The following is a 24,906-nucleotide window of genomic DNA, read 5'->3' as shown; positions in this document are numbered from 1 at the left end:
CCTTCCTTTAGAGTAAAGCATTTGTTATAACTAGGGTTGCCAGGTCTCCACGATACACCAATGGGGGTGGAATGGAGCCTTCTAGGAGTGGGGCAGGGCTCCGCCCCTAAACAGCAACATCAAGCAATGATGTCACACGGAAGTGAAGTCATCACATTGGGGATTGTCCCGGCCGGGGTCCGGCGGCAGCACAAAGGGGAGTACCGGCCCGGGACGAGCCGCGACTTACCTGGGCCCCGGTGAGGGAAGCGGCCCCGGCCGTGACGCAGGACGGCCGGCCGAAGGCAGCAGCCACCAAGCGGAGCCCCAGCAGAGCCCGGCAGGCGACGCGGGCCAACCGGAGCAACGGCGCGGCCGCGGACAACGCGGGCAGGCACTCAACGGGGAGGGAGGAGAACGGTGCAGCAGCGAAGCGGGCCCGCTCAGAGGCGGCAGGGAAGAGCCTCGCCGCACACGAGGGAACAAGGGCGGGGCCGGAGGAAGCGGCCCGGCGTCTTTCGTTATGAAGGTGGGCGGGGCCAGGGAGCAAGAGGGATATCGGGAGCCGAGGGGGTAATAAAAGTGGAGCCAGGAGACGGCCGAGGAGGACGCGTCTGGGACTGGCTAGGGACGAGCTGAGAAAGCGAGAGAGAGAGAGACGGAGGTCCTGTGTTACCGAGAGACCGGTACTGAAGCCAGAACCCCAGGACGGGCAAGAGCGACAGGCTGATCGCTCTGCATACTCCGTGGTCTGAGGTCTATTCTCCGGCTCCCTGAACAACCCGTCCTCGGCTCCTGCCCTCAACGTGTATCCAAAAAGGGGGAGGGGTGTGCTGAACCCGAGGGAGCGCACCCGGCGGGAGGTTGGCGACCGGCGGCCCAGCGGATCGTGACAGGGATGCTGTGTGGTGACACTCTGATCGGAGGGCAAAACTCTATGGTAAAACCCAGTTCAAACCATAGAGTTTTGCCCCAAAACCAGAGTGTTGATGTGCAACATTGCTGTTTTGGGGTGCAGCTTCCCCCGCTGGCCAGTTGGCTGGCAGTGGACAGAAGCCGCCCAAAGCAGGGGATCCTGCGCCCCCTCCTGGGGAATGGGAACCCTAGGTATAACATCTAAATGACACGTGCAATACCTAGTAATCTCCTGATTCTAAATAGGAAATAACAATCTGTGCAATACCTAGTGCTCTCCTCATTTTGAATGGGAAGGACATGTAACATCTAAGCAACATGTGCAATACCCAGTACTCCCCTGATTTCAAATGGTAAAGACTCAGCACTAGGATCATGCTATGCGTATTACACTGTGTTTGCACATACATGCTACTTAGATATTATAGCAAATGCATAGATGGCCATTGAGGCAGGGGTTGGTGGGAGCAATTCTGCTGCCCTGCTCTGTGTTCACTACATTTTGATTTGCTGTACATATAGAACAGGCACGCTCTGTGCAGTATTGGAAAGTACAGTTTATAATCCACCAAGCCAAATGTAGTCCTTCAATAATTCTATGGCACCTTACCAGAGCTCATTAAGCCTCCTCATTTTTTGCTTCCACAGGAAAAAAAACCCCAGGAAGGCTGTTAAAGAATGGGCTCAGCAGAGGTGCGCATAAGCTGAATGCTAAAGGCCCCAGATCCAATCTATTGCCTGAGACTCTGGTCAGAGACAATACTGTACCAAATGGATAGCAGGTCTTGTTCAGTACAGTTTCATATGTTCCCCTGGTGGGTTGTTTTTGGCAGCTCAGAAGTTATTTCTTTATTATTTTTATTTATGTTATTTATAGTTTGCCTTTCTCATTTGGGCTCAAGGCGGATTACACAGAGTGAGTCAATACAATTGGAAGATGGGATATTCAATAAACAATGCAGTAGGATTAGGATTGTAGAACCAACCAGAAGTCAATGGTCCCCATAGGGTATAATGACGAATCAATCTGGGATATCTGGGGCTCAGGGTGGCTGTTTTATGAGGTAGAGGCACCAAATTTGCAGCATAGCTGCCGGTGCCTCTCCTTAAAAAAAAACTACACCAAACAACCCCCCAAGTTTGAAAAAGATTGGACCAGGGATTCCAATTCTATGTGCCCCCAAAGAAGGTGCCCCCATCTTCTATTGAAACCAATGGAGAAAAAAAAGGTGTTCAAAGGAATCGCAGTCTCTTTAAATGCCTTCTCCAAGCCACATGAGCAGCATGACTCTGAAGGCGTTTAAAGGGACCATGATTCCTTTAAACACCTTCTTCAAGGGGTGAGTTCACTCACCTGGAAGGTGTTTAAAGGGACTGCGATCCCTCTAAATGCCTTCTCCAAAACCTTTAACTTTGGCTATCCAGTGGTCCCAAAAAATCCCAAATATTTTTGGGATTTTTGGGGACCAGCCATTTCAGAAAGATGGCCCAAACTCTATCAGGCTGAAAGAATATCCAGAAAATACCAATACGGTATTTTCTCAATACTTTTTGGCTCGGATTTAGCTGAACATAAACTGCTAGTTCATATGCACAACACCACCAGAAAGTACCAGCATACATCCCATCATACCTGACTGGAAGGTGATCTCACTGAACATCATCCAGGTGTCAGCAAAGTAGAACTGGCATTTAATGGCACTAGCCATGCGATGGAATAGGGGCACCGTGACAAAGCGGGCGCTGGGATTCACATCATCAAGTATTGGCACCGAAGAGATGGCATTTGGCTCCCATTCATTTGCATCAGAGCGGAACTGGCATTGCACCTCCTTGAAGATCTTCACTCCTTTGGCAAACATGTTGTTGCAGTGAACCTGGGTGGCAGAGAAGGGTAATTTTCTGCTTTACTTGCTATTGCCATGCTGTGTGGCCGTCATGCACAGGAGGCTGCACCACTTGAAGCATTCAAAATAGCCAAGCTCTTTCCCTGACCAGCCAGGCACATCTCCTGCCTATGCCACACCACACTACTCTCCACCTCCTGATCTGTAAGACACCACCCCAAACGCTGCCTTGTATGGTTCAGTAGTTAGACTGTTGGTCTAGGATTGGGGAGACCTAGGCTCAGATCTGCACTTAGACCGATTTCCCACAAGCAGCTGTCCCGCCCTCGCTCTTCCATTTCCCCCGGTTGTATTGGTCAATTTCACACTCTTCACTGTGCAGCCGCACTTTGACCTACATCCCCCCGATTTCCCCCGTGGCTTCTTGATTTCAAAAAATGAGAAGATGCGGGGGAAATCAGGGGGAGGTGCGGGTCAAAATGCGGCCATGCAGCAAAGAGTGTAAAATTGACCAATACAACCGGGGGAAATGGAAGAGCGAGGGCGACACAGCTGCTTGTGGGAAATCGGTCTTAGTGACTATGAAGCTAACTAGTAGGTGACTCTCTCTTTCTAGCATTACTTTCCTCACAGGGTTGTCCCGAAGATAAGATGGAGTGGCAGAGAAGCGTACATTGCCCTGAGCTCCTTGGAGGAAGGGCAAAATAAAAACATGCCAGATGGATTGACAGAATCCCAGGGTCTGAGCCTCAAGAGGTACAGCAACATGATTTATTTGAGACTCAGATTTTTTCTTCTTCTCAAGTGGAACCAGCCACACTCGGGATGGTGGGAAAGGCATTATCCTTAGTTCTGCTCTCCTCTTTCCTTCTGTGATTAGCTACATAGAACTGAAATTGCTGCAATTCGGGATTTTCCGGGACTGAGATTCCCTGCTAAGGTTTGGCAGTAGCAAGAGTAGGGTTGCCAGCTCCGGGTTGGGAATACCTGGAGATTTTGGGGGTGAAACCTGAGGAGGGTAAGGTTTGGGGAGGGGACAACTTCAGTGGGGTATAATGCCATAGACTCCACCTTCCAAAGAGGCCATTTTCTTCAGATGCACTGATCTCTGTCACCTGGAGATCAGTTGTAATAGCAGGAGATCTCCAGCTACCACCTGGAGTTTGTCAACCCTAAGCAAGAGGCACCGCCTTTAGCGGTGAATGTCGCATGTCTTGAAGGGCATCAGAGTGGGAAGCAGATTGGGGAAGTTCTCCTCCACAAGCTCCAATGAAATGAACAGGAGCTGCACAAGGCTTGAAAAGAAGAAAGATCCAATTGGTACCGTCTAATGATAATGAGCTGGGGGGATACTGTCTGGATTTTCTGCCCCAGTACAAAATGTCTTTAGTCATCCTGGTTCTCCCTACCCACCAATCAAGAATGTAGTGTCAGATTGCAAAATAACTATACAAATGTAACTTCAGGTCAAATTATCCTGAGCTAAAGGATGTGGGCTTTTAGCATGTGTATCTACCACAAAGGCCCATGTGATTGTTCATAACAGTGGTCATTCAGGAAGTTGGCCAGAAATATAGGTACTCCTGAGAAATAATAATGGGTTGGGTGCTGTAGATCCATTCTGCTAATCAGGGCTTTTTTTGTAGAAAAAGCCCAGCAGGAACTCATTAGCACAATAGGCCACACCCAACAGCAGAAAATCATTAGCATATTAGGCCACACCCCTGACAGCACAGCTCATTGGCACATTAGGCCGCACCCCCATGTTACCAGAAGTGTGGTCATCCAGCCACACCCACCTTTTGCTTCTTATTCTGTTTACCTTGTTTGTTGTCAAAACCCAGGGCTTTTTTGTAGCAGGAACTCCTTTGCATTTTAGGCCACACACCCCTAATGTGGCCAATCCTAATGAGTTTCTGCTGTTGGGTGTGGCCTATTATTCTAATGAGTTCCTGCTGGGCGTGGCCAACTTGGGAGCCAGCCGGAACTCCGTTCCTGTGCGTTCCTGCCCAAAAATAGCCCTGCTGCTAATGGTGGCATGCCTTCTGGTGCAAGAAGGAAACGCGGCCTCTTGTCTCAGAGGAAGATTCTGGCACCAGAGGAAAGCGCCATCCCTGGAGGAACAGATCCACAAGATCTGACCCCATTTTTGGTTTGACAGAGAGGGAAAGGGCAGGAGGGGAGACAAAGTGCCCTTCAGCTGCAAACTGAAAGGGAACACAGGAACTAGTATTGGTTTCGATGACGAACCTTCATAGTGGTGAAGTTTCTGATCCGGTCAAATTCAAAGATGATTTCCACATTGCCGTTCACGGTGCTCTCATTGCGCCAGCCAATGTAGTCGTAACCAGGCCATACGTGGTATTCGTGGGTCTGACTGAAATCATCCAGGCCTGAAACCCCATCGGTCAGCTGGCCTAACCCTTCTGTCATGCTGGTAAGAGATACAAGAAAAGGAAGCAAAAACAGAGGATGAGGGTCAATGTCATCTCCCTGGACTCCCCGCAAGACTCTTCTTTACCAACTTTGGCTCCCAGCTGCAGCTTGGGGAGGAGTTCTTCCCCAGCCCTCTGGGATTTTTGCTGTGGGATGCAGGTGGTTACTAGAGGGAGGGGGAACCTCAAAAATCCCAATGTGCTTGTGAAGGCAGCCCTGTGATTCTGTAGATTTTTGTTTCCACATGATGAGTTATTTCTGAAAACCACTTCCTTGTATGAAAACAAAACTTCCTTGTACAGAGAATATGAGTTCCTGCCCAGCATTGAAATTAGGGTTGCCAAGTCCATCTTCCACCCCCAGCGGGGGACTTTGGGGGCATTCCTGGAGGGGGCGGGGCATCCCTGACGTGATGACGACACATTGGGGACATCCGCTGCCCCCCCTGCCCGCCCGATCTCCAGATATGCCAGTTCCCTGCACTTAAAGGAGCCGGCGTTTCCCTTTTAAGTGCAAGAGCCGGCGTTTCCCCTTTAAGAGCAAAGAGCCGGCGTTTCCCTTTTAAGTGCACGGAGCTGGCATTTCCCTGCAATCCTGATCTCAAATGGAGATCATGCTTGGGAGGAAACGCAGGTTCCTTGCACTTAAAGGGAGCCACCCCTTTCTCTCAAGACAGAAGGGAGAGGGGTGGCTGTGGATGCTGGGGGCGGGGCAGGGTCGGCGGTGGGTAGAACCCCCCCCCAAAAAACAGGGGACCCCTGGCAAACCAGGGGGTTTGGCAACCCTAACTGAAGTGGGGGTTTGGGTCACAGTTCTCCTAGAAGGAATGGAAGATAAGGCCTGTTGGGGGTAGTCTGGGGCTGTTAGGTGCCTCATGCACTAGGAGCTACTTTAACTTTGTTCAGGCCACAAAAGAAGGTCTGTTTTCAAGGGATGAAGCTCCCCTCATGATCCCCATACACCCCTACTGCCCATCACCTTTCATACCTCTATTCCTGCCACCATTTTGTTTCTCCCCCAAACCCCAAGCTTGCAATTAATTGCAATTCATTCAGTTATCAGGTTCCCAGAAAGCAGCTTTATGCAAAACAATAACTTTATGACTGATGATCATAAGCCCTGTTCACAAGTTACAGTGAACCCAGGTACAGTCCATGTACAGTGTTGTGTGGCCTGCATGACTCCATCTTTGTTACATGTTGGTGCTTAGTTGCCCCAAGTCATGTGAGAGACCGGTGTTCGGTTGCTCCCAAGAGAACTTTCCGTTTTCTCATGCTTGTTAGCAGCCCTTATCTTCAAATCCTGGGGTTTTTCTTCCCGCCACTGGACACCAGGTTAAAGATGGCCTGGCTCATGCAAGTGTTTGGGATAGCTTAATTAATGATTATATGACTGGTAGCCAGCTTTTAGGGTATGATGCCTAGTTTTAGCTGTCTGACGAGGGAATAATTCCCTTGAACCCTTATTTTCATGATATGTTGCTTTTGTAAAGGAGTAATAGTTAAATTTCATTATTTCGCTTGTCTAGTGTTATATAGAAGATTTATTCTTTGTACAATCTTAATTTGGGTTATATTGGAAACATATTAAGCCAAGTGTATACACCCATATTGTTAAATGTAGTTTATCTTTTAGTGGATTCCTTTGTTTGGTGTAGTGGTTAAGTGCATGGACTCTAATCTGGGAGAACCGGGTTTGATTCCCCACTCGTCCACTTGCACCTGCTGGATGACCTTGGGCAAGCCATAGTTCTGGCACAGCTGTCCTTGAAAAAGAGCAGTTTCTGTCAGAGCTCTCTCAGCCCCACCTACCTCACAGGGTGTCTGTTGTGGGGAGGAAAAGGGAAAGGAGTTTGTAAGCCGCTCTGAGACTCCCTTGGGTAGTGAAGGGAGGGATACAAATCCAATCTCTTCTCTTCTTCTTCTTCTTTATGCGTATATAATGTATATTGTTGAAAATTATTGAGAATAAAAAAATTAAAACTCCTGATTTGTCACACCCTCCTGGCTGGCTGTAATGGACTCCCCCTGAACCACTCTTATGGAAAAGCCAGTTCCCATGGGAACCGCGGTGCAAAAGGCTACAGGGGTGCGGAATAAATGCTATAGGGTGATTCTGCATCTGGTTTATAATCCACTCTTTCTCTGCTGTGGAAGCGGTTCCATTTTTGGCTCAGGATATATGATTGCATTGTGCATCTAATCCACAGTTGTTTAAAAGAGATTAAATGAGGCAACAAAAAAGACAGAGGACTTCCACCTGGTGGATATCTAAGCAAATTCATGAGTGGTGAGAAAAAACAGAGGCGGGCCGAAGGAGGGAACATCAAAGGAATCCGCATCAAGTAGTCTGCATATTGTTCACAGCAAATCGGTGGCGGGGAGGAGCAAATGGTCCAGTGCAAAACCACATCCAAATAACCCAGGGAGACGCCATGGTGAGTGTGGAATCACCACTAGATGGCAATAAAACAATGTGGACGCTCAAAAGTTAATTGATGCACAAGGAAACCAGGAGCTGCATGCAATGCACAGTGAAATTTGTGTTCCAATGTGGGTTTGGAGAGGCAACAGCAGGAAAGACGAGTGTAGAATCTCCCATAGACTTGTTGCAGGAACACACAGCAGACTCTCCCATAGACTTGTTGCAGGAACACACAGCAGAGACGGAGATGAGAGCTTTTTCATCTGGATGAGGCCTCTCTGGATAACCCTGTCACCTGAGGAAATTACAGCTTTTCTAGCACAGGGAATCCAGACTCTAAAAAGCCAGACTTTTCCCGGGGGGGGGGGGGGAAGGGGGCAAGGAGCTCAACTTTCTGAATCCCTCTTGGACTACTTGGGTTCAATTGTGTGTGATAGAAGCGCCCCTTGCTATGGAGAAGGGGGAAAGGGGCCCAACCCATTTGAATTGTCTCACCCTCCTGGCTGGATAGAGTGGACTCACCCTGAACCCCTTTGACGGAAAAGTCGGTTCCTCACCGGAGTCCGGGTACAGAGGGCTGTGGGGTGGGGAATTGATGACATTTTCTTTTTGCAGGAGCCTATATCATGGACTGAGCTAAAAAGTATTTAATTCAGGCAAGCCTTGCATCGATGACACCAAGAAGATAGCCTTATCGTCAGAGGAAATTGCAGCTGTTCCAGCATAGGGAATTCAGGGCCTTAAAATCAGACCATGCCCTGGAGAAGGGGAGGCCAAGGGGCCCAACCTATTTGAATCCTTCCCAGACTAAGTGGGTTCAATTATTTTGCAGGAGTGCTCCTGAGTGGACCATCCATGCAAGTTCTGAAAATAAAGCTGATGTATGAACAAGCTTCAGAGCTGCCTATATTTTCATCCTTGTAGAATTGTTTGATGAGTAGAAAGTAGTTAATGTGCAAAATGTAATCAAGCCTTGCTGAGTATGTATTTTGATGCTCAGCATTGCAGTGTGAGAACAGCTGTTTTGCAAAACAGGTTAGCATTAGACATGATCACTGCAGCCCAGGGTAGGGTGTATGCCATGCTTCAACAAGAATGCGTGTTTATATTCCTGATGCACAGAGTCTAGCCCTTATATATTCAGAGTGCCAAAATTCATCATTTAGAGGACCCTCTCTTTGATTCCATTGTGCACTCGTTCTCTGGAATCGAGGGGTAGTGGTGAAATGAGCTTTAGCCATTGGTATTACCATAATGTGCAGCCTTTGTTTATGTGTATGAGCCTATATTGTTGGTATGTTTTCTGTTTGCAATGTACTAATGCCATATGTAAGAAATCTCAAAAAGCTTTGTTAGAATTCTACCACCTGGAGGCCAAATAGCAGGGCAATGAAGATCCAGCCCTCAGAGGCAAGAAAAGTTTGTAACGGGCAGTCTTGTGAGCATCCTCCACCGTCCAAGGTAGAATGTATGGCCTGCGTGACTCCATCTTTGTTACATTCTGGTGCTTAATTGCCCTGAATCTTGTGAAAGAGTGCTTGGCTGCTCCCAAGAGAACTATCTGTTATATCATGCTTGTTAGCAGCCCTTCTTTTCAAAGCCTGGGTTGTTTCTTCCCACCACTGAACACTAGGTGCAATTCAGCCTGGTTCATCCAAGTATTTGGGATAGTTTAATTAATGATTACTTGACTGGTAGCCAGCATTTAGGGTATAAGATGCCTAGTTTTAGCTATACATGGGGTCTCGCTCAGATTCGGGCAAACTTTGATGTACATGTATGCACTCAAGGCCCAGCTGATGGAAGCTTAGCCTTCATTTTCTGTAAGTCTGATGCTTTATTAAAAATCTCCTTGTAAGCAAACCTGGATCTCGTGTATCTTTTCCTTGGGATTTCTTCGAACCTGGAACAAGTGTACACTTGGTTCTTCTTTGGACATGTGCTGAATAATTCTCATGTTATCTGCAATGAATGCACTGCTGAACTTGTGATTTAAATCCCACATTTACCCAGGTACCAGTCCCCCGTTGTTTGTAAAGTGAACATGCATTGGATCTTTCTTACAAGCATATGTACCATAAACAGGGCTCTTTTTGTAGCAGGAATTCCTTTGCATATTAGGTGACACACCCCTAATGGAGCCAATCCTCCAAGAGCTTACAGACCTCTTCTTACCGGGGCTACTGTAAGATCGTGGAGGATTGGCTACATTAAGGGTGTGTCGCCTAATATGCAAAGGAGTTCCTGCTACAAAAAGAGCCCTTATTCATGTACATATGTTCACTACAACATGTGAATAGGGATATTCACTTGAGGTATGTGATTATGATGTGTCTGTTGGTATGTGTGTGCCCATGTGTTGTGACAGTGGATACTAAAGGAATGATTCTAGCGATGAAATATATTATAGAAAGGAACTGCAAGAAGTTACTTAAAGGTCAAGACTTTCTGGAAAATAATTACAGTTTACTCTTTATTGTTATTATTTTAATGTGAAAATATATTAGTTCTCCCCAAAACCTCCATATGCCCTGCTTTTTTCACTCTGAAACATTCTCCTGTCCATCCATCCTCCCCACCCCACCCCCGTCTGCCACCCGCAACTCTTCCTCCACTACAAGGTACTAGAGAACCCACCTGTAGCCAAAAGCTCCATCGTAGATCGAATCATTGAGATAAATCACAGTGCCACCAGGGAGAACCAACTGCTGCCCTGCTGGAGCGCTGTATGAAACCAACCCATCTGTTAAGGGACAGAACAGGGGTTACTCTTGCTCTGTTGCCAGGCTGAAAGCCCTTTGGTCACACACAACACTACAAGTAGAGCTGCCAGCTCTGAGTTGGGAAATACCTGGAGATTTGGGGGGATGGTGCCTGAGGAGGCTGGGGTTTGGGGAGGGGAGGGGAGGGACCTCAGCAAGGTATAGATGTACTGTATCTATCTTTACTTCACCAGCAGCATGATGAGCTCTGACTCACGGACACTTATAAATGTTAATCTTTGAAATACCAATGACTTCTGTTTATTTTGCTGCTACAGACTGATATGGCTACCCATCTGGAATGGCCACTGGCTATATCCTAAGGTTCCACTCAGCAAAATCTGAAGTCTTCTTTCAGCCTAAGAACCCTTCTTCCAATGAAGCAGCTTCTTCTCCAGCAAAGGAAGGCTCCTTATTAGGGAATCTCTTCACAAACCTAATTTCGTGATGAACATTGCCTGGTTTGTGAGCCGAAAGTCACACAATTGCATTTGCAACAAACCTTCCACGACCCTCCAGGTTTTTTCCAGAGGTGTGTGCGGTTTGTGTCAGGGTTCGTGTGGCAGACATGCCGGCACCGATCAATTAATTGGCAAAGCAATGGGGGAAATGACTTCTGGGTAAACTTGCTGCTTCACTTGTGCATTGCTTGGCTTGCAAAAGCCATTTAAAGGAAATGTTCCCTTTAAATGGATTTTGCAAGCCAAGGAATGCACAAGTGAAGTCCAAGCAGTGAGTCCACTCACTTCCAGGCGAGATCTCCATTCTGCTGGCCTTGGGGAGCCACCGCCAGCAGAAAGGAGGGAGGGAAGATCTCAGATCTCCACCACCACCAAATCACTAACCTCATGAAACGAACCGGTTCTGTAAACAGGGAGGTTTCTGAAGGTTCATGGTTCATGTAACCCCATGAACCACAAACTGGGACAAACCTCAATTTTCCTGGTTTGTGCCCATCCCTACTCCTTATGTTGGAATAAGGTGACTCAGCATGCCTGATCACTGGGGGCTGCTATACTGATCTAGATTTTATTTATTTATTTATAGTCCATCTTTCTCACTGGGACTCAAGGCATATTACACAGAGTGAGTCAATACAATCAACAGGATGGAACATTCAATAAACAACGCAATAGGATTTGGGTTGTAGAACTAACCAGAAATCTTAAAAAAAAAAAACACCCAGAAGTGAAGCAAAGCGTAAGTGTTAACATGACACATTAAATGATGCAAGATTACACAGTTGGATTAAATATACAGCAAACTATACACAGTAAGATACATCACAATACCTAATAATTTATCCAAATAACTTTTGTACAATACTACCCTATTGCCTACATAGGAAGGCCCTCTTGAATAATTCAGTTTTGTGGAGTTTGTGGAAAGCCAGGAAAGTGGGAGCCTCCCTGACCCTCCTCAGGCTAGGCCATCCCATTAGGTGGGGGTCGCAACAGAGAAGGCACATCTACAGGCAGTTGCTGATTCTGCCCATTTGCAGGTTAGCACCTGCAGAAGGCCCTGTCTTCTCAATGAATGGGATGCCTCTCTTTGTCTTAACCTGGGAGCTTGTCTCTGACTCCTCCTTCTCTCCCTGTTCTCCTTGTCTCTTCTCATGGCTCTGCAAGGAGCAAGACACAGGTCTCTCCTTAAAAGCCACACAATCTCGCACGCACGTGCTGCCAGAGTAGCTGGTCATTTGTGATAGGGAAGAGTATTCTTTAGATGAGCCATCTCTCTCCCTCCTTCTGACTGCAAAATGGATGTGAATTGAATCTACCTCAATAAAAGTTTTATCTTTTTGCAATAGTCTTCTTTGGAGTTAATTACTGTACGCAGGGCTATTTTTGGGCAGGAACGCACAGGAACGGAGTTCCGGCTGGCTCCTGAGTTGGCCACACCCAGCATTTATTAGTTTGATTTATATCCCGCCCTCCCAGAGGCTCAGGGCGGCTCACATGCGGCAAAGCCGAGTGCAAAATACAATACAGTATATAATAAATAGGACATTTAAAATGACAATAAAACCTTCCAATAATATAAGAACATAAGAACATAAGAGATGCCAATGTTGGATCAGGCCAAAGGCCCATCCAGTCCAACACTCTGTATCCCACAGTGGCCAGAAATACCAGTGCCATCAGGAGGTCCAGCAGTGGGGCCAGGACATTAGAAGCCATCCCACTGTTGACTCCCCCAAGCACCAAGATGACAGAGCATCACTTGCCCCAGAGCCCCTATCTATACCTTGTGGCTAATAGCCACTGATGGACCTCTGTTCCATATGCTTATCTAATTCCCTTTTGAAGCCGTCCATGCTTGTAGCCGCCACCACTTCCTGTGGCAGTGAATTCCAAGTGTTAATCACTCTTTGGGTGAAGAAGTACTTCCTCTTATCCGTTCTAACGCGACCGCTCAGCAATTTCATGGAGTGCCCACGAGTTCTTGTATTGTGAGAAAGGGAGAAAAGTACCTCTTTCTCTACCTGCTCTTTCCCATGCATACAAGGTAAACAGAATAAGAAGCAAAAGGTGGGCGTGGCTGGATGACCACACTTCTGGTGGCATGGGGGTGTGGCCTAATATGCTAATGTGCTGTGCTGCCAGGGGTGTGGCTTACTATGCTAATGAGTTCCTGCTGTTGGGTGTGGCCTGTTATGCTAATGAGTTCCTGCTGGGCTTTTTCTACAAAAAAAGCCCTGATTGTACGCAATACCATGCCTCTATGACTGTGCAACTCTGCCACATTAACTAATATATATGCCCAGTACCTTAGGCTGGAAGATGAAGGCTTCAAACTGGGGTTGCCACCTCTGGCTCAGGAGATTCCTGGAGATTCGGGGCAGGGCCTAGGGAGGGCAGAGTTTGGGGAGTGATGTCCCTCTAGAATTTCCATCTTCGTAAGCTCTATGGTATTCCATAGAGTCCACCCACTGAAGCTGCCCTTTCCTCCAGGGGAACTCATATCTGTAGTCTGGAGTTCAGTTGTAATTCCAGGAGGACTCCAGGCCCCACCTGGAGGCTGGCAACCCTGATTCAAACGTTGCTGAGTATTGTCATGGGATATACACCACAGTTTTAAGAATTATCTAAAATGCAGTCCAAAAAAAAAAAAAGGCTAGACCCATGGGTAGCATAACACAACAGTCTGTGTTTTGTTTCATTTGGCCCAGTGAACACTTTTGGAGTGTGTAAAATGCTGCAATTGTCCCTTACTTAGTCAGGAAAAAGAACATGAAATGGATCAACACCCAGTTGAGTATCAGTGTACAAAAATTAAGCTCATCAGCAAGGCTCACTCATACATGTACACAATTTTTCAGGTGCATTGTTCACCTTCGAAAAAACTAAAAGCACTGTGCATGTTTAGCTTCTCTTTCAAACTTGCAGAATCATTTTTCCCCCCCAGAGCTCAGCCTTGGATAGGAAAAGTAAGTTTGGACTGAAAGACATGAGAGCACTTTGTGAGTGGCCTCAGTGCTCTAAAAAATGGTACCTCTGCTTTCCTGTTGGGTCATAGTTAATGGACTGTGGTACTTACCCAACCAGACACAGCCATAGATCTCTACCCGCAGGCAGACATTTGTGGAGTGGTCAGTCACAGGGATAAACCGAATAAATCGGCCAATTATAGGCGGCTCCAAATCTTTGAGGACAATGTCATAAGGGTTGGTGTTTCCATCAACCACCTGTGGTAAAAAAACACACCATGAGCAAGGGGGAAAGTTTGGCAGGCAGAAAGCAGATATGCCAGCAGTCTCCTTAAAATGTTGTGGGTTCAGATTGTATTCTTCTCTTGGTACCTTCTGATTGATATGTGTGTAGGATTTTTCCAATTAGCAATCAGTTATAGTTTCAATCTCAATTTACTCCTGATTTTCCTGGCATTCGATCCACCAGTATTTAAATCAGTTTGGGCACAGTTCTTCAGCACATCTGCCCTCCCTCTGCATTTTCACAGTTGTGGAGTCTGTTTATTTTCTTCCACACATGCCTTAAATAATCAGGATTTTTCAAGGGAGGGTGCTGTCATCATCAATGGCATCACTGGTAGCATCACAGCATGCACACGTCCTTTTAATTTTTTGTGCATATTTATATCGATGAAAATGAACATATTCCAGTCATCAAAAAATGAGTTCGAGGTGAGTGGGAGTGGGCGGGACAAAGAAAACCAAATGAAACATTAAAAGGTAAAGGTAAAGGTTCCCTTGCTCGAAAGCCAGTCGAATCCGACTCTAGGGTTGCAGTGCTCATCTCCGTTTCAAAGCCGAAGAGCCAGCGCTGTCTGAAGACGTTTCCGTGGTCACGTGGCCGGCATGACTAAACACCAAGGCGCACGGAATGCTGTTACCTTCCCACCGAAGTGGTACCTATTTATCTACTTGCAATTTCTTGCTTTCGAACTGCTAGGTTGGCAGGAGCTGGATCTAGAGATGGGAGCTCACTCCGTCATGCGGCACACTCGGGTCTTGAACTGCTGAACTACCGACCTTCCACAGCCTGCAGTTCAGCGTCTTAACCACTTGAGCCAGGAAAAAGGCAACTCAAAACTGGCTTCCAGAAAAAGAGTGAGATAAAAGCGGCCGCAAAAGAAGGGGGGGGGACAAAAAAGCTGAAGTGAAAACTAAAGGCACAAAAATGCATCCAGAAATCAGCAGAAATTGCTGCTTAGGGTTGCCAGCGCCACACACCCCACACCCCCGCAGGGGATCTCCCGCCCCTGCCATTGTTCAGCTGGCCAGTGGGGGGCCTAGCAGGAGGGAGTCCCAGGCAATGTCACCAGCCATGTGGCAAAATCACATCCAGTGTGTACCAGAAGTGACTCCGTCATGTTGGCAACATCCAGGTGATGGTCTTGTATTTGGACAAAAAACTCTATGGCAAGCAGCTGCACAGCAGCTGTTGAGAAGTTGGTATGAACCTGATTTGACTTGCAACTGTGGCATGGGAGGAAGAGGCGCTCCTGCCCCCCACCCACATGCCAATTACCCAAGCTGAAACATCTGTGGGGGCAGTGATTTCTCACTTCTTACAGCTGCAGATGCTAATCCTCAGAATACTGCTGAGCTGTTCCAGCTCAGGAAAACAGCATCTGGTGGGGAGAGGCAGACCAGGGAGCAAAGCCCCTTCTTGGGTTTGCCGTAAGTCAGTCGTGACTTGACGGCACATCCGTATGTAGACCCCAAGGAGTCTTCCATGGTTTTTGATTGTCTGTTCACAGTGTTGTTTATCACAGATTTTCTTGAAGATTTTTGCAATAACTGTTGTGTCTGCTGACCACCGCCATGGGCCAGCAAATACTCCTGAGCTTGAATTGGTACACACAATAGGGACAAGGCTCCTAGTCTCTTCACTTGGGAACCAATAGGACCGTGGCGGGAAATTTGAACCCACCAACGGGACCTAGGGGGTGTTCCCCAGGTGGTTATATAGTTGGCCATCCGGCCAGTATTCTGTGTTCTTGTTGTGTACTAGGAAACCATGCTGATCACTGCATCTGTCTCAGTGGTTTCTACATGCGTCTAACCCACTACACTTCAATAACCCTGGTTGTTTTCAATACTAATAATGGTACCTCTCTGGAGTAACACTCCTACCGTGTCTTTTACCTGCTTTCCATGCCTGTTCCGCCAGGTGATCCAGCGGGCGCCATCCCGGCTGTAATTAATTTTGTACATTGGAGCAAACTCGTTGCCGTGCCCTCCCGCATGGCGGCCTTGGGTCCCCACCAGCGTGATAAAGTGCAGAGCATGCAAATCAATCTCCAGGAACTCCTTGAGGTCATCTGGTTCCACAGGGATCTCAGGGCACCAAGCACCATCACCTTCTTCAGAACCCAGCCTGGAGCAATACAGAGGAGACAGGACAATGAATATGGCAGGTCTAGCTCATTATTCTAGAGCTGGAGGAGTGTTGAGTTCCAACACTCTCACTGCCACTGGTCCTGCTGCAGCACACAGCACCTTCTTAGTGATAGACCAGTGATTCTCAACATGGTGACTACAGATACCATGGTGTCACGAAAGCGTTTCCTGGTGCTCACTTGCTTTGTTTGCAAAACACTTCTTCCCCCAAAGCAAAGATCCATTTGTGGCTTTCCTCCAACTTACTGGAGCAGGAAATACTGTAGAAGGAGAAATCAGCTCAGGGTCTTCAGGGAGGACCGTTCAGAAATAACTGCTCCCATCATGGGAGGATGCCTGGCTTGAAACTACCCAACATTTTGTAATTGTTCCCCATGGCTGACATTTTGTGATTGATCCTGCCTCCGATGGCAGCCATTTTGTGGTTGTGTCCACTACCCTTTCTCAAATCTTTGTAAGTGCTCACAGGCTCAATAGACTTTCTTCTTTACTGGTCATTTTTAATGTATCTGTGCTCAAAGATTTAATCTGTCCCTCCAACTCCACCAGAGAGCACCTATCATTGCACATACTGTGTATGCTTATGTCTCTACCAGGGATCACCAATTTTATTGATATTGTATGCATTGTTTAAATACTGAAAACAATTATTTACTTTAGTTAGTGGTCACCACCACAAAATGGCTGCTGCCTGCCAGAGTGCCACTACAAAATGTCAGTCAACAACAAAATGACTGGGGCCAATCGCAGAATGTTTGGAGATTCAAAGTCAAGGTCTGCAGAAAGTTTGGAGCTAGGGCCAACTGCAGAAGGTTTGGAGATTCCAAGTCAAGCGTTACCCTATGATGGAGGCAACTGTGTCTGGATACACAAAAGTTATGCCTCTCGAACTCTTTGAAGTATCTGCTGTTCCAATAAGATGGCAGAAAGCCAAGACTAGTTCTTTCCTTTGGGGGAAAAAGGATGTTTGTGCCAGGAAATACATTGGCAGGCACCATGGTATCCATGATCACTACACTAGGAATCAGTGTTCTAGACTATGCTGATGCATAATCCCCAAGACTTTCAGCCCAAGAGATGTCTAAGTTTATTTAGGTAATTGTTTAACATGGGGCACTGGTTTGGTAAAAGAGGAAAATATAAATATGGAATATGAGAAATTAGAAATAAATCACTTAAGTATCTGATGTTTCCACCCCAGACCATAAGAGAAATTGAGAGCAGAACTTCATGTTATGTATAGTTCTATGATTGCTTTTCCAGAATTAAAAAAGACTGCATCTGTAGAGGCTTTAAAGCGGAAGGAAGGCCAGCCTAGGGAGATACTCTTTCCTTCATACTTTTTTCCCTATTGAACATTGCTATCCCCTTGCTAAATCTGAAAAATAATCAGGAAGCTTTGATTTTCTGCCATTACATATCTCTGTTCCCCTTTTTAATTTTGCTGTCATTACTGCCCAACACTAATGCCAAAAATTTCCCCCTCAAAGGATTGTGAAGTTCCCATACACTGCTTCCCTCTGGAAATAAACAGTCCTGCCTGATGCATTAGTCCACGTCTAACAGGGGCACATAGCATATAGCTGTACCTTGCACGTTATATAGGATCCAAGAGGAAACTGGGTGTCATTTCCCCTTCTGCTCACCATTTCCCCCACCCTAAGGACAGTGGGCTTGGAAGTTGTTGGTTCTTTTTAATCATTACTGGAAAAATGGGTAAAAACCCCACCAGCAGTGGTGGGCAGTATGGTAGGTGGAAGTCTCTGTCCAGAAATAGCACTGGTGCTACTTTCCATTTGCAACAGCTATCAGAGCAGCAGAATGGGGATTTGTTCCTGTGTGGAAACAGCCACACTTAAGTTACCAACCTCACTTCTTTGTGCCAGTTAAGGATGCCAACCTCCAGGTGAGACCTGGGGACACCCCCCCCCCCTGTTTAACACCTCATCTCTAGACTGCAGAGACCAGTTCCCCAGGAGAACATGGATGCTTTGGAGGGTGGACTCTATGGCACTGTACCCCACTGAGGTCCCTGTCCTCCCCAAGATCACTTCCCAAATCTCCAGGAGTTTCTCAACCTGGATCTCAGCAACCCTACCCCCCCCCCCGTCCCCCACCAGTGCCCAGGGGGGAGCTGGCCACCCTAGTGCCCAATCAGCATCCCTGGCTTCTGCTCCTACCTTATTTGCCACCATACTTTCCCCATCCAACCAGCAGGGTCAGGTCTAGAGAAGGAGGCATGGCCCTGTGGCCTTAGTGATGGATGGTGGAAAGGAGAGAAAGACACCAGAGCTTATTAGAACATGCCAAAGTGGTGGAACCTTGGGAATGGTCTACTGTGAAAAACAGAGAGACAGAAAGAGAGAGACAACACCTACTTAGTGTTGAGAAAGTGGTCAGTGAATACTTTTATCTCGATCATAGCATATTTCAACTCAGGTTCACCGAATGAAACTGGCAGTAGATACAAGAGGAACAAGAGGAAGTGCTTTCTCAAACAATGTATAATTCATTGTTGTGATTTGTAGTCTGAAGATGCAACAATGGCCACTGGTTTTGTTGGCTTTAAGAAGGAGAGGGGCTCAGTCAAATGGAGGATAGCTCTGTGACTATTAGCAATGATGGCTGAATGGGCCCTCCATTTCAGAGGCAGTATATTTCCAAATACCAGCTATTGAGGCACAAACTGTTGACTTCATGCCCTGTGTGTGGGCTTTCCAGAAGCATGTGGGCAGCCACCAATGGAAACCAGAAACTGTACTAGATGGATCTTTGGTGTGATCCAACAGGACTCTTCTTTATCCGTCTATCTGTTCTAGCACAGATGGACAAGAAATACTCTGTAAAAAAACTGATGAAGAGAAAGAGAGATGCAGACTTCCCAAGGCTGCCTAGAAGTGTATCCTCCAGCCTGGAAGTCTGCCTTCCTAAATCTAGCCGTGTGGGGGCACTGCTGCCATTATAACCATGGTAGGAGAAATGCACTATGCGAAGTTCAAACACACCTGATTTGCCTTAGTAATACTGGACATATTCAAAGCCTGAAATCCTGCCCTGAAACCAGGTTTGGGTCCAAGCTCTGGCAAGGGGTTGATGCCTTAGATCATCCTGATGGTAGACATGGAACCAGTTCCAACATCTGGAGGGTCCATGGGAAACCAGCACTAGGAGGCCCCTTTAAACACCCCGCCTATGAGTAGGAAGGGTGCACAGCCAATGAGAGGTACATAGCTAATGCAATCTCTTGCACTGTCAGAGGGGACTGTGGGGCTCATTCTCTGTTGGTCTAGGTATTGGACTGGTAGAGGTAGTATGTGTACCACTGAACTGTTGGATCTAGTACTAAGAGAAAGCCTAGACTGCAGTCCTGGTTCTCAGTCAATGTGCTCCTGGCAGCTGCTCAGCTGTCAACCTGGGAAGCCAGACATGGATACAGAAGGGACCAGGGCTATTTTTGGGCAGGAACGCACAGGAACAGAGTTCCGGCTGGTTCCCAAGTTGGCCACACCCAGCAGGAACTCATTAGCATAATAGGCCACACCCAACAGCAGAAACTCATTAGGATTGGCTACAGTAGGCACGTGTGGCCTAACATGCAAAGGAGTCCCTACTACAAAAAAAGGCCCTGGGTTTTGACAACAAACAAGGTAAACAGAATAAGAAGCAAAAGGTGGGTGTGGCTGGATGACCACATTTCTGGCAACACGGGGCTGTGGCCTAATATGCTAATGAGCGGTGGTGTCAGGGTGTGGCCTGATATGCTAATGAGTTTCAGCTGTTGGGTGTGGCCTATTATGCTAATTAGTTCCTGCTAGGCTTTTTCTACAAAAAGAGCCCTGGAAGGGACAATTACTTTGCTGGCCACTCCATTGTGAAGAGCCAGAGAATTCTGTTCTACAAAGGGCAAAGATAAATGAAGTCAAGGAAAATGGTAGTTATTTCCAAAGAAAATGAAAAGAGGGTGAGGAAGAGGAGGAGAGACGAAATACACAGCTCCTGTTGAGTCTAGATCCATCAGTCTGGCTTTGCCGCTGACACGGGCACATCCAATCCTCACCTTCCATATTTAGCAGCTGTGGATTCAGACCACTGGCTGGAAGCAGAAATGTCCTCGTCAGGGATATGCCCACCTGACATGCCCAGTGGATAGCGGCAGACGGCTGCAGAGAAAGAGAGGACAAATGCACATAAGTTACCCAGCATTGGATTTTAACAGATTTTTCATGAACGGTGCTTCGTGCTGGAGGAAAGCCCCACTGAGAGCTTAACAGATCCCCAGAGTCCAATCCATAGCTTTCAAAATCATAGAGACAGGGATCTACAGTGATCGTACCAATAAGCTACAAATAAAACCATCTGTGCATCATTAATTTTCTCATTAGGAGACATATCCCTTATTCCTTTATCCCAGGCTGTGGGAAATGATCCAGAAAGATCCTGAGGCATCTTCTCTCCTGAGACATAGAAGATACCTGAGCAGTGGAGTTAGTTCTTTGCAGCTGAGATATCCCATGGTGCTGCCTTCAATAGCTTCAGACCACTGGTCTACCAAGGGGAGTGTCTGTCTATTTTGACTGGCAGTAGCTCTCCAGGATCTCAGGTGGAGGCCTTTCATGTCACTTTCTACCTGATCCTTTTTTCTCCAGCTGGAGATGCCAGTACATAACACCAACTTCCTTAGCTATCAGTTTTTTTCTGTTTATCAAGTCCGGTACCTGCCTTCTGGGAGAGAGAGAGTTCCAGGGGACATGCAGCAGGACTGGCGACGGCGGAATGACCCTGGCGACGGCGGAATAACCCTGGCGACCCAGCGTGCGTGCGCGGCGGAGGCTGGACGGAGGCGGAGTTGTGGTGCGTGGTGGCATGGAGACGTGGCGCGGTGGAGCCAGCGGGACGGAGCTGGAGCTGCGGCTGGCGCGTTGCCGAGCACCGGATGAAGCCCACCGGGAGGAGCTGCGGATTAAGATCTGTTCCGGGCGCCAGGAGGTGAAGCGCCGAAGAGCCCGCCAGGAACTAATACAACAACTAAGCCAGGAACTGAACAACAACTGAGCCCGCTGACTGGGTGCTGGTAGGTCATCACCACCACCCCCCATACAAAAAAATGTGGCCCTAGTTAGGTAAAAAGTTATATGTCAACCGCTCAGAGATCCTTCGGGGTCAGAGTGGTATATAAGCCGCAAATTAAATAAATAAATAAATAAAATGGTGGCAGGGGCATTCTCCACACTTCTCTGCTGCAAATAGCTCACCCTCCAAAAGATGCTCGAGAGTGGAGATGGCTACAGAATGGGTAACTTAGCTCTTTGGGCCCGCAACACAGCGAGGCCAGAAGCCCGGAGTATTCTTATCCAAGAGAAGAAGTTGGTAGGAAGTAAGGAAGATACCCAGGGTTGCCCATCTGCAGGTGGGCACTGGAGATCACCTGGAATTACAGCTGACCTCCAGACTACATAAATCGCTCACTTATTTATTTAGCTGACCTCCAGACTACATAAATCGCTCATTTATTTATTTATTTATTTATTTAAAACATTTATCCCACTTCTTCTGGAGAAAATGGCTGCTTTGGAAGGTGGACTGGATGGCATTATGCCCTACCGTGGTCTCTCTCCTCTCTAAACGTCACTCTCCTAGGCTCCATTCTCCAATCTCTAGGCATTTCCAAACCCGCAGTTGGCAACCGTTAAGGATACCAAATCCAAATCCAAGTTCCGGGGAGGGGGACAGCAGAAAGGAGGGGGTCAGTGGAGAGGCATGCAGAACCTTGGGACTCAAAAGGCTACAACAGAATGGTCAGTGTCTACAGCAGATCCCTAAGATGCTTTTATTGTAAACAGAATCAGATTCTCAGCTCTCCTGGTCGTGGAGATAAATTTGTAAAAGGCAGGTACTGTGAGCTAGGATGGAGCAGGGTGGGGTGCCAGGCAGGAGCTTCCAGTGGCCATGGGAGAGTAGAAAAAATGTTCACACATCCCATTGACCCCACTACCAACTTCCGAGCAGTATATCTCTGAACCCCACTCTTCCTTCCCTTTCTCTATTGCACTGTTGTTGTTTTCAAAATTGGGACAAAGTTTCAGGTAAGCACTGTCTTGAACGTTCATTCAGGTGGGTAGCCACGTTGGTCTAAAGCAACAGAACAATGTTTGAGTCCAACGGCACCTTTAAGACCAGCAAGGTTTAATTCTGGGCCTAAGCTTTCATGTCGGTCTTAAAGGTGCCACTGGACTCAACCTTTGTTCTATTGAACGTTCATTGGCACACACGCTGCAGACGGTTTTCTAATGAATCAAATGTGATTTAGGCTGCAACCCTAAGGCTACTTTTCTGCTAGTAAGCCCTACTGAACAGCATGGGAATTTTGGGGTTCCAAGAATGCAGAGTGGGCACCAACACAAAATGGCTGCCATGGGATGTTAGGGTCAGGAATCAGGGCTATTTTTGGGCAGGAACGCACAGGAACAGAGTTCCGGCTGGCTCCCAAGTTGGCCACGCCCAGCAGGAACTGATTAGCATAATAGGCCACACTCAACCGCAGAAACTCATTAGGATTGGCTACATTAGGGGTGTGTGGCCTAACATGCAAAGGAGTCCCTGCTCCAAAAAAAGGTCCTGGCTTTTGACAACAAACAAGGTAAACAGAATAAGAAGCAAAAGGTGGGTGTGGCTGGATGACCACACTTCTGGTAACATGGGGGTGTGGCCTAATATGCTAATGAGCTGTTCTGTCATGTGTGTGGCTGGATATGCTAATGAGTTCCTGCTGTTGGATATGGCCTATTATGCTAATAAGTTCCTGCTGGGCTTTTTCTACAAAAAAAAGCCCTGGTCAGGAGGCTAGGCTTCCAGCACAGCATTCACCTATGATGGAGGCAGCTGGGTGCTCCCTGCAGATACAAAGGTGATTCCTCTGGGATACTCCTGAAGCATCTCCTCTTCTATCAAGGTGGACAAAAACTAGGATTGCCTTTTTGCTTTGCAGAAGGAGAAACCGAGTGACAGGAAACCCCCTGGCAGGCACTATTTCATTAGGCATCACTGGTCTAGGGTCTCAGACTTGCAACAGAAGCTTCTTCAATGCAATATGCTGAGAATCTGAGATGCTGGATCCAGTACTAAGTACATATGGATGTACATCGAATCATAGAGTTGGGAGGGACCTCCAGGGCCATCTAGTCCAACCCCCTGCACAATGCAGGAAATTCACAAATACCTCCCGCACACACACCTCCAGTGACCCCTGTTCCATGCCCAGAACATGACAAAAAACACTCCGGGATCCCTGGCCAAACTGTCCTGGAGAAAATTGCTTCCTGACCCCAGAGTGGCAATCAGCATTTCCCTGGGCATGTAAGAAAGGGCCACGAGAACGAAGCACTGAAGCAACCCTGCCTGCCCTCCCTCTCATGATCTGCCTAAGTTCACAGAATCAGCATTGCTGTCAGATGGCCGTCTAGCCTCTGCTTAAAAACCTCCAAAGAAGGAAAGACCACTACCTCCCCAGGAAGCCTGTTCCACTGAGGAACCACTCTAACTGTCAGGAAATTCTTTCTAATGTTTAGCCAAAAACTCTTTTGGTTTAATTTCAACCTGTTGGTTCTGGTCCGACCTTCTGGGATCTTGTAAGCAACTTTGATTTGAAAGGCACCCTTAAGTGGCACACCTGATTAAAGAATGAGGCTTCCTAGACAGCCAAAGCTAGATTTCTATTGTGCTAGAATCTAAGATCCTTACAATGAAGGACTGGTCGCTGTCCCCTCAGCCTCCAGACTACGTGGCAAGAGAGTCAGATAAAGCTTCCTTCTTGTGTTTTCTGCCACCGTCGCTTTGAAGTAGACTGATAGATCTCAGGGGAATTGCCTCTCCTTCCTTCTGTTCATCCTCTTCCACAACACGCTTCTCCTTGCACACACCAAGGGGGAAGGCATGCTGTCTCCACCTTGGCACCATGATGCAGATTGGCCTCTCACCATCTGTGTCCATCCTTGATAAGTTAGACTAGGATACCCTCCTATCTCTACCCTTTCCTATCTAGAATGTAGTTCGATCAGAAATAGATTTTTATTAGTCTGAAAGTTGGCTTTGTGTAACTTTGTGACTAAGCTTGGATACCTGGTGCAAAGGCACTCCTGCATGTGTAGCTTTAATGCACTCTGCTCGACTAGCTTTGGGGACTGGACTAACTATAACCAGCTCTCCCAACATATGTCGTTAGAATCTATGCAGGAGTTGTCTTCTGCAGATCAGAAGAAAACATGAAACGTTAAAATGTGTGTATCGATCTGTTGCCCAGATGGTTTTCTCAGCCTGCCTGCCTGCCTGCCACTGGAACGGTGGCAATATCATCTGGATCTTGGCTCAGCACCATGAGGCTCCTCTCCACAGGCTCAGTTCCTATGTTGCTTTCCTTTCCAAAACACTGGCTGTGGCGGAGCCCTGTCTCATGACTCAAGCGCTCTCCAGTTCAAGGGACTGAGCACAATAAACTCCGCATTCCAGCTCCTGGAAAGAGTTTTCCCTAATTGGGGAGGGGGGAGGGAGGCAGATCATCTTCAATGGTCACCCAGCCCGGCAGACTCTAGGAAAAGCCAAGAGATAAAACAGCTCGGAAAACCCTTGCTCCTGGAGTTGCACCGGGCATGTATGCGCTGTGGGGAACAGAAAAGCTGTGTGT

At 47.4% G+C, this 24,906-nt stretch overlaps 1 protein-coding gene across 1 annotated transcript in view; it reads right to left on the bottom strand.

Annotated features, from left to right (window-relative positions):
- Positions 1-20,381, bottom strand: part of DDR2 (discoidin domain receptor tyrosine kinase 2) — a 42,807-nt gene extending 22,426 nt beyond the window's left edge. Inside the window, exons 1-6 of the mRNA XM_015423868.1 lie at positions 20,287-20,381; positions 15,975-16,206; positions 13,904-14,051; positions 10,239-10,344; positions 4,992-5,175; positions 2,528-2,771 (exon numbers count right to left, since the gene is read on the bottom strand). Coding sequence (XP_015279354.1) covers positions 2,528-2,771; positions 4,992-5,175; positions 10,239-10,344; positions 13,904-14,051; positions 15,975-16,206; positions 20,287-20,366 — 994 coding nt within the window. The 5' untranslated portion in view covers positions 20,367-20,381. The remainder of the gene's footprint in view (positions 1-2,527; positions 2,772-4,991; positions 5,176-10,238; positions 10,345-13,903; positions 14,052-15,974; positions 16,207-20,286) is intronic.
- Positions 20,382-24,906: the final 4,525 nt, after the last annotated feature.

Source organism: Gekko japonicus, unplaced genomic scaffold (assembly GCF_001447785.1).
Source record: "Gekko japonicus isolate JY-2015 unplaced genomic scaffold, Gekko_japonicus_V1.1 scaffold281, whole genome shotgun sequence".
NCBI classification, from domain to species: Eukaryota; Metazoa; Chordata; class Lepidosauria; order Squamata; family Gekkonidae; genus Gekko; species Gekko japonicus.
This window is presented reverse-complemented; position numbering and strand designations above follow the sequence as displayed.